This window comes from Stegostoma tigrinum, chromosome 30, assembly GCF_030684315.1.
Source record: "Stegostoma tigrinum isolate sSteTig4 chromosome 30, sSteTig4.hap1, whole genome shotgun sequence".
NCBI lineage: Eukaryota > Metazoa > Chordata > Chondrichthyes > Orectolobiformes > Stegostomatidae > Stegostoma > Stegostoma tigrinum.
In genome coordinates, this window is record NC_081383.1 from 27,016,683 (window position 1) to 27,030,685 (window position 14,003).

The 14,003-nt window shown below is 44.3% G+C and overlaps 1 protein-coding gene across 1 annotated transcript in view; it reads left to right on the top strand.

The window, feature by feature from the left end:
- Positions 1-14,003, top strand: part of fbn2b (fibrillin 2b) — a 205,583-nt gene that overhangs the window by 78,136 nt on the left and 113,444 nt on the right. Inside the window, exon 8 of the mRNA XM_048560154.2 lies at positions 5,285-5,410. Coding sequence (XP_048416111.1) covers positions 5,285-5,410 — 126 coding nt within the window. The remainder of the gene's footprint in view (positions 1-5,284; positions 5,411-14,003) is intronic.

Genomic DNA, 14,003 nt, shown 5'->3' on the forward strand with positions numbered 1-14,003 from the left:
AATGTGGAAATCTGGAACGATCTCCGCAAAGCACCTGGATAGTGGGTGATATGAAATGTTAAAGGCTGAAATTGTTAGATTGTTTGCCTGCGTTGGATTACTAGCCATAGAAAACTAATGAGAGTAAGTGCAGTTAAGATAAAAATAGCAAAGATATAATGGTGAGCCAGGCTCGAGGGGCAAAGTAGCTTAATTGTATCCCATGCCCGTAAATATTGACAGCCCTTTTTCACATTTCTGAGGGTTTAAAGTTTTTCATACTGTAGCTACAACTCCTAAGAACAAGGTTTGAGGAGAGACTCCAGCTCCCATTTTGGATTTCTGTCTGTACTGTACTGTAACAAGGTCAGTCAGGTGGCCTCATAGAGTATGCATTCCCTGACTGAGGATGGTAATCTGGTCCAATCAAGGAATGCTGACTGACAGATATAAACAGGAACGTCAATGGTTCTGCTCACTCTAGGAGCTGGCTCTGAGCTAACTGGGAAAGTATCAAATACAATGCACGTGTTAATAAAAGATGACTTGGTGACAGGATACTGGCTTTCATGGAGTTATTTCACTCTCTATCAATTGGCTATTGGTCCTGTTGGCCTTGAGGCCATGGCAGCAGGATAGAGCAGACAATTAATTAGAGAGAAGGGCAGCAGATTGGACGCCACTACCTCCCTAATTTGGGCTTCTGATTTAGTCTAGGTTTGGAAATCCAATGAGGAAGACCTTTTTGTCCTGCCGTCAATTTAGGCCTTTAATGGGCCATTAATGTCCACTGAAAAGCATCACTGGGCTGCTCCTGGTATGAACCCAGCAGCGGTTGGGGGACTTACCATGCCGGAAGCTCAAATTCCAAATTGTCTCAGGGTTGATTGCAGGCTTCTGATGGGGAGTGCCGGTCAGTGCCCCATCAGTGGAACCAGCGTCGGGAAGCAAGACAAATGGGTGGCTGCTCAGAGCCATCCTCTCCCAACCCTTCCTGTCCTGCCCACTCCCATCAACCTCACGCCCTTCAACTTCCTCCCACTGTCCTGGCCCTTGGATGGAAGAATTATCAGCAGCAGGCACCATTGGCTTTGGAAGCAGAGGAGGCAGGATTTCTTGATCTGTGACCAAGCCAAATGTCCATTACTGCCCTGCCAAGTGCCGACTGAGGGAGCGGGCACTGTTGGAGGGTCGGTGCTGAGGGAGCGGGCACTGTCAGAGGGTCAGTGCTGAGGGAGCGGGCGCTGTTGGAGGGTCGGCGCTGATGGAGCGGGCGCTGTCGGATGGTCAGTGCTGAGGGAGCGGGCACTGTCGGAGGGTCAGTGCTGAGGGAGTGGGCACTGTCGGAGAGTCAGTGCTGAGTGAGTGGGCGCTGTCGGAGGGTCAGTGCTGAGGGACTGGCACTCCATTCAGCAGGTCTTGTGGAAACGAGACAATATTCACCTTCCTTCATCTTTCCAGCCAGGTGACAAGAGCTCCATCATCTCAACTAAATACCACCTTGTATCTCTCTGAGATGCCATGGTGGTGACTATCAGGACGATAAAGGGTAACTGGATAGAGGAAGCTTGTTGAATGTAGTTTGGGGAAGTGAGAGAGAGGCCAATGGCAGGGTGAGTGTGTTGGGTTATGGGCTGGTGAAGAGTGGGAGGGTGAAATGGAAGAGAGCAAGGCCCAGCATTTCCAGTGAGACTGAAAGGAGCAGCAGAAACATGGAGATGATGGGAACTGCAGATGCTGGAGATTCCAAGATAATAAAATGTGAGGCTGGACGAACACAGCAGGCCAAGCAGCATCTCAGGAGCACAAAAGCTGACGTTTCGGGCCTAGACCCTTCATCAGAGAGGGTCTGATGAAGGGTCTAGGCCCGAAACGTCAGCTTTTGTGCTCCTGAGATGCTGCTTGGCCTGCTGTGTTCGTCCAGCCTCACATTTTATTATCGCAGAAACATGGAGAGTGAGGGCAGTATTGAGAAAGATGTCGCCAGTGAAGGAATGAGACAAATTTGTGAACATGATTGGGGCTAGAAAGTGAAAGATTGTGACCACTGCTGAGCAAATAAATACAAAGATCAATTTTCACTGGAAGAACCAAGGTGGAAAATAATAAGGAAAGTTTTGGGCCTGAGCATTGTCGGATAGGGAGTGGGTTAAATATTTGAAGGATGATTTGAGGAGATGCAAAATGAGCATGAGTACAATCACAGGGTCCGTGGGACTGAATGATCTCCAGATGTGCAGTAATTTCAAACATGAAAGGTCCCTTTTATTGAGAATAAGCCCAGGGAGTGGTTTGGAAATGTTGGTGCTGAGCTGACTTTAGGATGCCTGGGTTTGATACTGAGCTCACTGCCTCTTGATTTGTTCAGTATAGTGTTGCCTGGTTTTGACATTCACAGGTATCTCCAAATTTAGATCTCAGTCCCAGTTCAGAATTATCATTTTGCCCACAGAACTGAGTCAGAAGATAAGGAGAGAGAAGAAGCCTATTAAAAATGGAAATTAATCTGTAGCCTGACCACAGATATAGTTTCAGTGTGTGTATGAGTGAGTGTAGGATGTTACTAATTAAAGGTACACTGGAAAGGCATTAGACCTATTAGCACCAGTTATGGGCAACCAGTAGGTTATTGGCATTTCTTTTAGCTATGAAGGGCATCTAAATGTATCAATATTACCATTGCAGCATGGTGGCTCAATGGCCAGCACCAGGGACCCAGGATCGATTCCGCCCTCGGATGACTGTCAGTGTGGAGTTTACACATTCACCCTGTGTCTGTGTGGGGGTTTCCTCTGAGTGCTCTGGTTTCGTCCCACAGTCCAAAGATATACAGGCTAGGTGGATTAGCCATGGCAAAAGCAGGGACTTGATGGGCCGAATGGCCTACTTCCATACTGTGGCAATTGTCTGATTTAGTTACCAGTATAATTTCAGCAATTAACTGTATAATTGAAGTTTCTCATTCGGGGTTATCTCTAGAAGAAATAGCTGCACAGGCTGGGCCTAAATTGATTGGAGTTTAGAAGACGGAAAAGTGATCTCACAGTCATTGAAATGTACGGCACAGAAACAGACCCTTCGTTCCAAATTGTCCATGCCGACCAGGTATTCTACATTAGTCTGTCCCATTTGTCAGCACTCGGCTCGTGTCCTTCTTTCCTGTCCCTGTACCGATCCAGGTGCCTTTTAAATGTTGTCATTGTACCAGCCTCCACCACTTCCTGTGGTAGCTCATTCCATACACGCACCACCCTCTGTGTTAAAAAGTTAGCTTTCAGCTCCTTTTTAAATCTTTCCCCTCTCACCTTAAACCTCTGCCTTCTAGTTTTGGACTACCCTACCATGGGAGAAAGACCTTGAATATTCATCTAATCACGCCCCTCATAATTTTATAACCTTATGTCAGGTCACCCTTCAGCTGCCAGTGCTCCAGGGAAAGCAGCCCCAGCCTATTCAGCCTCTCCCTATAGCTCAAACCCTCCAATCCCAGCAACATCCTTGTTAATCTTGTCCACACCCTTTCAAGTTTAACAACATTTTTCCTGTAGCAGGGTGACCAGAAATCTAAAAGTGGCCTGACCAATGTCTTGTACTGCCACAACATGACATCTCAACTCATATCTCAATGCATTGACCAGTGAAGACAAGCATACCAAATGCTGCCTTCACCAGTCTGTCTACCTGTGACTCCACTTCCAAGCAACTATGCATCTGCACCCCTAAAGTCTCTTTGTTTGGCAACACTCCCCAGTGCCCCACCATTAACTGTGTAAGTCCTGCCCCGATTTGCCTTACCAAATTGCGATATTTCATATTATCTAAATTAAACTCCATCTGCCACACCTCTGATTGCAGCCCTGTTGTACTCTGAGATAAGCTTCTTCACTGTCCATTAAACCACCAATTTTGGTGTCATCTGCAAACTTAATAACCATTCCTCCTGTATTCACATCCAAATCATTTATGTAAATGACGAAAAGCAATGGAGCTAGCACTGATTCTTGTGACACACCACTGGCCACAGCCTCCAGTCTGAGAAAGGAATCTGAGAGAGAGGATTTACATGCATTTGGAAAGGCAAGGACTGATTAGTTATAGTCAACATGCCTTTGTGCGTGGGAAATCGTGTCACACTAACTTAATTAAGTTTTTTGGAGAAGTGACAAAGAAGATTGATGAAGACGGAGTGGTAGATGTTGGAAAAACAACCCTCCACCACCACCCTCTGTGTCCTACCTTCAAGCCAGTTTTGCATTGAATTGGCTTGCTTGCCCTTATCCCATGTGCTGTAACCTTACTAACTAGCCTCCGATGAGGAACATTGCCAAATGCCTTGCTGAAGACAACATCTACCACTCTGTCTTCATCAAACTTCTTTGTCACTTCTTCAAAAAACTTAATCAAGTTAGCAAGACACAATTTCCCATGCACAAAGTCATGTTGACTATAACTAATCAGTCCTTGCCTTTCCAAATGCATGTAAATCCTGTCCCTCAGAATCCTCTCCAACAACATACCCATCACTGACTTCAGGCTCACTAATCTGTTGCTCCCTGGCTTTTCCTAACCACTTTTTTATGATCTGTTGTTGTCTGGCACATCACAGTTAGGTCACTAGGAGGCACACTAGCTCATTCATGGTCATTCTGTCATAGTGAAGTGGCCATGTCACTTCCAGGTCCTTTGTGTCACAGCTGAAGTTCTGGTTTCCCTCAGGATGGAATGACAAGTTTGAATCTCACCCCACTGACCTACACTACACCAAGTCTCATAATTTCCCTGTTATTGTTGAATTTCTTTCTCAAATTTTCAAACTCATGGGGGGTGATCTGGACAGAATAGATAAGGGGAAACTGTTCCTTATCATAGAATGATCCAGATTGAAAGGGTATAGTTTTAAAGTGCTTTGCAAATGAAGCAAATACGTGATGAGAAAGGGCTTTCCTTACACAGTGTGTAATTCTGTTTTGGAATGCACTGCCCACAAGTGTGGTAGAAGCAAATTTAATTGATGCATTCAAGAGGACACTGCATGACTATTTAAAACCATGTTCACGATTATGGAGAACAAGCGGGTGTTTGGCACTAAGTCAAAGTGCTCAGAGAGCCAGTGCAGACATAATGGCATTTGTCTGCAATGTAATAACGCTGCAATTCTGATCATACTAAGCAGTTTCTCTTGCTAGTACATTTCGAAATGGTTCAGTGGGATTCAAGGCCTATAGTGAATGTACAACACCTGTGGCCTTTGGTCCATGGTTTTCCTGTTTGTTGTTCATACTTTGATCTTTCTTTCACCTTCCAGACGTTGATGAATGCAGCACCATTTCTGGAGTCTGTGATGGGGGTGAATGCTCAAACACGGTTGGTAGCTACGTCTGTACCTGTCCCCGCAACTTTGTCACAAGCCTGGATGGCTCTAGGTGTATTGGTAAGTCTGATCGATTTTTCAACAAAGCCTGTCCTTTTGGTTTGCCAATCATTGTCGGAAGCCAACTCCTGTCAGTGCCAATCACTTTGGGAAATGTGGTGTTCTTGTGATGTTTTCCTTAGCACAGAATTATCACTCTCATTCTGGATGAGCAAATGGTATGGATCAATTGACCTGAAAATTTCAACTAGGTTTTCTTAATAGATGACTGGTTACGATTGATGGTCTGCATTTCCTTTACTGGGTTTTGCATGTAAATTAACCAATTGGACAAGACTGGTTGTGGTTCATTGATTTAAAAAAAGCCCACAGTGATTTGGTCTTGGGGAGAAAAACGTGTTAAGTTGTGTATAAGACCACTTATGGATATAGAAACACGATTCACTGATAATTTGCAGTCACAGAGCAAAAGTCTAGGCTATAATCATTCAGCCCCTGCCTGAAGCTGTCTCACTTAAACAGTGGTACAACATTCACAGACCTCCAGCAATAGAAAGTGCTGGAAAAAGTCAGCAGATCTGGTAGCCATCTGTGAAGAGAGAAGCAGAAATAACATTACAAGTTTGTTATGTTCAAAACTGAAAGGCTTTAGAAAATGGTTTTTATGCTGTTGATAGGAGGTGAGTGAGAGGTTATGGGGGTGAGTAAATGGAACAGACTTTGTGGGTGCCCAGAAAAATACAAAGTGTTTGCCAATGATGATGTCAGAGAGATAGAGATGTTAAACGGTTGTAAATGAAGGTGTGAAAAAGAGCAATTGGGTGACAAAGTTCATCAAGACACAAAGAAGACATGGTTATACTTAATTCTTAGGCCAGTAACACAACAGGATCGTTGGCCCCCGTGTTGAAAATATTTGTATACTTTCCATTCCTGCTTAAACCAGATCTGGTAACGTAACAAAAATATAGCTGTTGTGCCAGTTATTTCTAAGTCCAGGGCTTCAGCGTTCTGCTTTGTTTAACTCAATATGTTCTCCATTTAAATCCGGTGATTCAGCCTGTAGCTGCTAATAGTGCTCAGGAAATACTCTGTGCCAGTGAAAGGACTGAAACTTTCCAACACGATTATTTCAAAGTGAGCCAAAAGAATACTTTGCAGGTTTGAGTTTGGACAAGGCTGGAATGATTTTGTTCCAAATATTTCTGCCAGCACTGGAATGGGAGTTTGGCTGTGGGCCTAGCTTTGAAAATACCAATGATGTGAGCAGTCCAGTAACTTCTTCTGTATCCACCGCACACAAGCACTCATTGTTACACTTCACAGAAGTATAGTTCCAAATTAAACACTCTGTTTATGTAGAGAGCAGATTATCTCACTGACCCTGCCAACTTTGATCATTGGCAAAGGCTCATTGCCCTCAGTACATCACCCCAACAAAACAAGGGGAATAGACAATGTCAATGAAGGAATAGTGGATTCCAGGGGTAAGGAGATCCTGCAGGAGCAGTTTTTCTAATATTAGATATTATTGCACATGTTTTCTGTCCCTTCTCCCGACGATGCTATCTTATCCCTCACTGGAGTACGTACGGTTCTGTGGGTCTTAACATTGGTTTATCCTCACGTATGGCACACCACCTCATGCCGGGAGTATGTGACTGCAGATGTGGCCTTTGGATGAGGTATGGATCTCTGGAAAGTACAGGGCCCTACATTTGGTCTATTTACTGGGTTACAGATTTGGATGTGGACTCCTGCTGGAGAATAGTCAACAAGTAAGTGACTATTACCCACTGCCCTGATGTTGGCTGTCAACTTCAACACAAACAGCCAGACATAACCTAGGAGCTTGGACAGCAATTGATGATAACTTGGTGATTCACAGCCAAACTGATTCTGTTTTTAACAGTGTCCACACACATACGTCTGTGTCATGGGTGAGGTAGTCCCTACACAACGAGGAAGGGTAGCCCTTTCTCCTAAGATTGATTTTTCTAAAGTTGGAGCAGGTTCAGGGTTCTAAGTTCTCGAGCCTTTAAAAGGTAAAGTAAGCACTTGTCCGGCAATAGATTGTGTGCTGAGAAAGAAGCCTTGCTGTGACTGTTAAGTACACAACTTCAACATTAGTTAAGAGCCAGTAAATCTTTACTCTGAACATAATTCTTTGTTCGAGACCAGAACCAGAAGGGGTGTCAGTACTCTTATTTGAGCCAGCCTATCACAAATTACCCATGTGTAATGATATCAGTACTTCTGCTGCTCCCATAAACTAACTGTATGTCTATGAACTGTCAGTGTACAATATCTTCAGAAAGTTTGGAGATTCTTACGTCAGCGTAAATGTACAATACCACAGAGTTCATGAATGAGAACAATGAATTGGAACAAAAGTGATTTTTGAAATACTACAGGAATTGTAACGTTTACTTGTTATCAGACTTCTCAGTCCAATCAAGTACTTTTGAACAAAAAAAAATAGTGCAGATGCCGGAAACTGGAAATCTAACCAGAAGGGTGTTTCAGGAACCATGAGTGAGGAGACCTATGAACCGCCCATTATCACATGTATTGGAAATTCATCATCCTAAACATGAGTAACAAATCTGTCCATGTCAAACAAACTTTTATTTAATCTGAGACAACAAAATGTGAGGCTGGACGAACACAGCAGGCCAAGCAGCATCTCAGGAGCACAAAAGCTGACGTTTTGGGTCTAGACCCTTCATCAGAGAGGGGTATGGGGTGAGGGTTCTGGAATAAATAGGGAGAGAGGGGGAGGCGGACCGAAGATGGAGAGAAAAGAAGATAGGTGGAGAGAGTATAGGTGGGGAGGTAGGGAGGGGATAGGTCAGTCCAGGGAAGACGGACAGGTCAAGGAGGTGGGATGAGGTTAGTAGGTGGATGGGGGTGTGGCTTGGGGTGGGAGGAAGGGATGGGTGAGAGGAAGAACAGGTTAGGGAGGTGGAGACAGGTTGGACTGGTTTTGGGATGCAGTGGGTGGAGGGGAAGAGCTGGGCTGGTTGTGTGGTGCAGTGGGGGGAGGGGACGAACTGGGCTGGTTTAGGGATGCATTTGGGGAAGGGGAGATTTTGAAACTGGTGAAGTCCACATTGATACCATTAGGCTGCAGGGTTCCCAGGCGGAATATGAGTTGCTGTGCCTGCAACCTACGGGTGGCATCACTGTGGCACTGCAGGAGGCCCATGATGGACATGTCATCTAAAGAATGGGAGGGGGAGTGGAAATGGTTTGCGACTGGGAGGTGCAGTTGTTTGTTGCGAACTGAGCGGAGGTGTTCTGCAAAGCGGTCTCCAAGCCTCCGCTTGGTTTCCCCAATGTAGAGGAAGCCACACCGGGTACAGTGGATGCAGTATACCACATTGGCAGATGTGCAGGTGAACCTCTGCTTAATGTGGAATGTCATCTTGGGGCCTGGGATAGGGGTGAGGGAGGAGGTGTGGGGGCAAGTGTAGCATTTCCTGCGGTTGCAGGGGAAGGTGCCGGGTGTGGTGGGGTTGGAGGGCAGTGTGGAGCGAACAAGGGAGTCACGGAGAGAGTGGTCTCTCCGGAAAGCAGACAGGGGTGGGGTTGGAAAAATGTCTTGGGTGGTGGGGTCGGATTGTAGTTGGCGGAAGTGTCGGAGGATGATGCGTTGGACTTCACCAGTTTCAAAATCTCCCCTTCCCCTACTGCATCCCTAAGCCAGCCCAGTTCATCCCCTCCCCCCACTGCAGCACACAACCAGCCCAGCTCTTCCCCTCCACCCACTGCATCCCAAAACCAGTCCAACCTGTCTCCGCCTCCCTAACCTGTTCTTCCTCTCACCCATCCCTTCCTCCCACCCCAAGCCACACCCCCATCCACCTACTAACCTCATCCCACCTCCTTGACCTGTCCGTCTTCCCTGGACTGACCTATCCCCTCCCTACCTCCCCACCTACACTCTCTCCACCTATCTGCTTTTCTCTCCATCTTCGGTCCGCCTCCCCCTCTCTCCCTATTTATTCCAGAACCCTCACCCCATCCCCCTCTCTGATGAAGGGTCTAGGCCCGAAACGTCAGCTTTTGTGCTCCTGAGATACTGCTTGGCCTGCTGTGTTCATCCAGCCTCACATTTTGTTATCTTGGATTCTCCAGCATCTGCAGTTCCCATTATCACTGATTTTATTTAATCTGATGTAACTTTGCACAATGAGAAGTTATCAGGCAACAATAGAGGGGATTGTTTTTTGAAAAGGAGAAACCTCTGGTTCAGAGGTGGGGGCGCTAGAGTTGTACCACAAAACCTGAGTTATCACTGTCTTCAGTGGAGACGGAGATGATACTGTACTATCACTTGTAGCACATTTCCTCATGACCTCAACTAACACCTTGTGGTAATTTCCACCTCTGCCAGTATGTGGCACTACTGGTGCTTTGATGTAGTTAGCAGGCACTAATCCTCCTTTGGCTTTGTCATGCCTTGGCCTTTCTAGTGATTAGCAGAAAGGGTAGACCACCATGGAGTTTCTATTGACCCAAATGGGGCTAGTGTATCTGATCCCTCTGAAAGCTAGAGTAGAAGACCTTGTCTCCTCCCGCAGATGTGGAGACATGGGTTAAAATCCTACTATGACAGGTGGTGAAATCTGAATTCATTAAAAGCCTTAGTTAGATATGTTGTACAAGCTAAACAAGTTTACCTAATAGTGGCCGTGCAACCACTCCTGGTCATTATAAAAATTGACCTGGTTCACCACTTTCCTCTAGAAATCTGCCATCCTTACTTGGTCTGGACTAAATGTGATTTTAAACCCGCAGCTATGAGACTCACTCTTGTGGCACAGTGGTAGAGTCCCTGCATCTGAGCCGGAAGATCTGGGATGAAGTGTCACATGTTCAAGATATATGCCATGACAGGTCTGAGCAAGTTGTTAAAACTTATTTAACATTGGTGTCACTCTCACATCTAAATTGGGGTTGGATTCAGAACAGAAAGTCACATCGGACCAAAATGTAAACTGTTTCTCTCTCCACAGATGCTGCCAGACCTGTTGAGTTTCTCCAGCACCTTTTTTATTTGATTTTCCAGCCTCCACAGCTTTTTGGTTTGATTTGGTTTTGGGTTCAAGCTAACCTGAAACTAATACTGAGGGAATGCCAAATGTTTGTGAGTTGCCATTGAGTAGACATTATTACTGAAGCCCTGCTCAGCCTTTGGTGGACATAACAGCTACAGTGCAATTGTCCAAAAACAAAAATGAACAGGACGTCTCCTGACCTGCTGAACAAATTTTTCTCTTAACCCACATCACTGAAACAGGTAATCTGGTCTTTCATCACATTGCCATTTGTGCAATTGTGCTATATTTTCCTACAGTACAGCAATGACTGAATTTCAGAGTGCTTCATTAGATTTGGGGCATCTAAAGGATATAAAGAATACCATACAAGTACACTTTATTGTTCACTGCCAGCAATAAACTTCCATGTTCTGTGTGTGGTCAGATGCCTATAGTGTGTTGCTCCCCAGTAGATAAAGAGATTGGTAAGATATCCTTGGTCTATATGTTAATGGGAGATGCATTTATTTCTCAATCAAGTGTACAAAATAGATTTCTATAGAGACCTTGGTAGCTTTCCTCTGGTTTTCAGATCAGACTCGTTGAAGAGGAAGGATTAAAAGAGTAGACTTTTATCATATCAGCTTAATTTGGACGTCTAATGCCTACTTGAAGAGCAAAGATAGCCCCACTTTGCAGGCTAACACCAGAATTGGTAGAATAACTCCACCTGTGAGATTTAGGAAGGAGTGACCAGCAGAGCGCAGCAATGGAAAGGAGCTCCACCCATGCACTGCTATCCCATCCAGGGAACATCCAGGATTTCTGGGCTTGTTTATTTTGGATTTTGAGTGTTGGGCAACGTAGAATTTTTGGAGGATTTCTACAGGAATATTTTTCAAGTTGCAGATGTTTTGTTCTCGGGTGTTTCCATAGGAAGGATTCACAAACAGTGCCAGGAATATGTAAACTGTCAAGTAAGTGGTTTAAAAACTAAAACCTAATTTAAGTACCCAAAAGGAGTAGTGAGTAAGAATTAAAAAGCAGTAATGTAGAAATTTGAAGAAGCTCCACAAACAACTTTCATGACAAATAAGACCATAAGACATAGGAGTAGAAATGAGGCCATTCAGCCCATCAAGTTTGCTCCGCCATTCAATCATGGCTGATAAGTGCCTCAACCCCATTCTCCCGCTTTCTCCCTTGTTCCCCTTGATAATCAAGAATCTATCTATCTCAGTCTTAAATGTACCAATCACCTGGCCTCCGCAGCCTTCTGTGGCAGTGAATTCCATTGATTCACCACTCTCTGGCTGAAGAAGTTTTCCCTTATCTCCATTCTAAAAGGATTTCCCTTTACTCTAAGGCTGTGCCGTGGGGTCCTAGTCTCTCATACCATTGGAAGCATCTTCCCAACATCAAAAAACAAATGGAAGGGCACAACAGGAGGACAAATTAGGAAGGAAAGATCCCATGACGTATTTCCTTCAGTACCACAGTGTAAAAGCTTTCCTGTATTTCTCCTCCCATTCTGCATTTTTCCTTCAAAAGTTCACAGTTAACCCAATTACAATGATTAAGTCAATACTCAAAAGAAGAAAACAGACTAAAAATATAATATGCAAATTGGGTACACTGTGTGTGTAATGTGTGTGAGATGGGGTTCACTGTCAAACATCCTTTGGCTGCTTTTTGAATTATAAAATATTGAGCTAGTTTGGGCAATAAAAAATATTCATAATCGATATAAAGATCATGAACAACTCTGTAAAAATGTTCAACCAGGTCAAACTTCATATGGTCTAATTTTCTGTTCAAGACATCATATTAACCTAAGATAATAAAATGTGAGGCTGGATGAACACAGCAGGCCCAGCAGCATCTCAGGAGCACAAAAGCTGACGTTTCGGGCCTAGACCCTTCATCAGAGAGGGGGATGGGGTGAGGGTTCTGGAATAACCTATCCCCTCCCCACCTCCCCATCTATACTCTCCTCTCCACCTAACTTCTTTTCTCTCCATCTTCAGTCCGCCTCCCCCTCTCTCCCTATTTATTCCAAAACCCTCACCCCATCCCCCTCTCTGATGAAGGGTCTAGGCCCAAAACGTCAGCTTTTGTGCTCCTGAGATGCTGCTGGGCCTGCTGTGTTCATTCGGCCTCACATTTTATTATCTTGGATTCTCCAGCATCTGCAGTTTTAACTGTTCACACTTTATGTTGGTACGCTGTCACTTTGCTTTGTTATGCGACTGTGCTGTACACATACTACAGTGAATGTACAGCCTCTTGTGGAATCGGCAGGTACTTAGAGCGGCTTGTGTATACAGGTAATTATATGTATAGACATGTGGGAACTGCTGAATATTTGTCATATCACATCATATTAACCTAGGTTGTTGCTCCTAAGCTAATTTCATTTATTCTATGGAGGAGAACTGCTGTGAGGAACGGTCACCGGACCCAAAACGTTAACTCTGTATTCTCCTCCACAGATGCTGCCAGACCTGCTGAGCTTTTCCAGCAACTTTGTTTTTGTTCCTGATTTACAGCACCCATAGTTCTTTGGTTTTTCATTTATTCTACTATACCTATATTCAAACCTCACCATCCAGTTTTGTTTCATGTGTCACCACAGCTGTGCTGCATGTACACGTGTATTTTCATTTTGATACATGCACAGTTTGACATGCATTTGTTCACATTTACCTTCCAACCACTGGTACTAAACCGTCAATCCTCCCAATAATTATGTATCTAACTATAGTTAGTCTCTGTTTTAACTGTTCACACTTTATGTTGGTACGCTGTCACTTTGCTTTGTTATGCGACTGTGCTGTACACATACTACAGTGAATGTACAGCCTCTTGTGGAATCGGCAGGTACTTAGAGCGGCTTGTGTATACAGGTAATTATATGTATAGACATGTGGGAACTGCTGAATATTTGTACAACAATGTGCACACATATAGGCTTGGATGTAATTGCATATGTGTATATAGCCGTCATATATGGTCAAAGGCATGTACATGTGGTCATATTATACATGCAGACATGTTTGTATAGATATACGTTTATGTATGTACAGCTGTACAGTCATATAGCATAGAACAGACCTTTCAGTCCAACAATCCATGGCCAACCATAATCCCAAACTAAACTAGTCCCATCTGCCTGCACTTGGCCCATATCCCTCCAAACATTTTTATTCATGTACTTACCTAAATGCCTTTTAAAAGTTGTAACAGTACCCACATCTGCCACTTCCTCTGGAAGTTTATTCCACACACGAACCAGTCTCTGTGTAAACAAAAAATTGCCACTCATGTCCTTATTAATCTTTCTCCTCTCATCTTAATTACATGCCATTCACCTTATCTATAATCCTCATGATTTTATAAACCTCCTGTCTCAATCTCTTATGGGCCTTACAAATCAAACACTTTACTTCCAGCAACATCTTGGTAAATCTCTTCTGAACCCTCTCCAGCTTCATAATGTCCTTCCTGTAACAGGGAGACCAGAACTGGACACATCAAGCTATAACTGTGTGCCCAAAAGTATGTGTAATTGATGCTGTATGTAGCCATGTATATCTAGGCACATACAT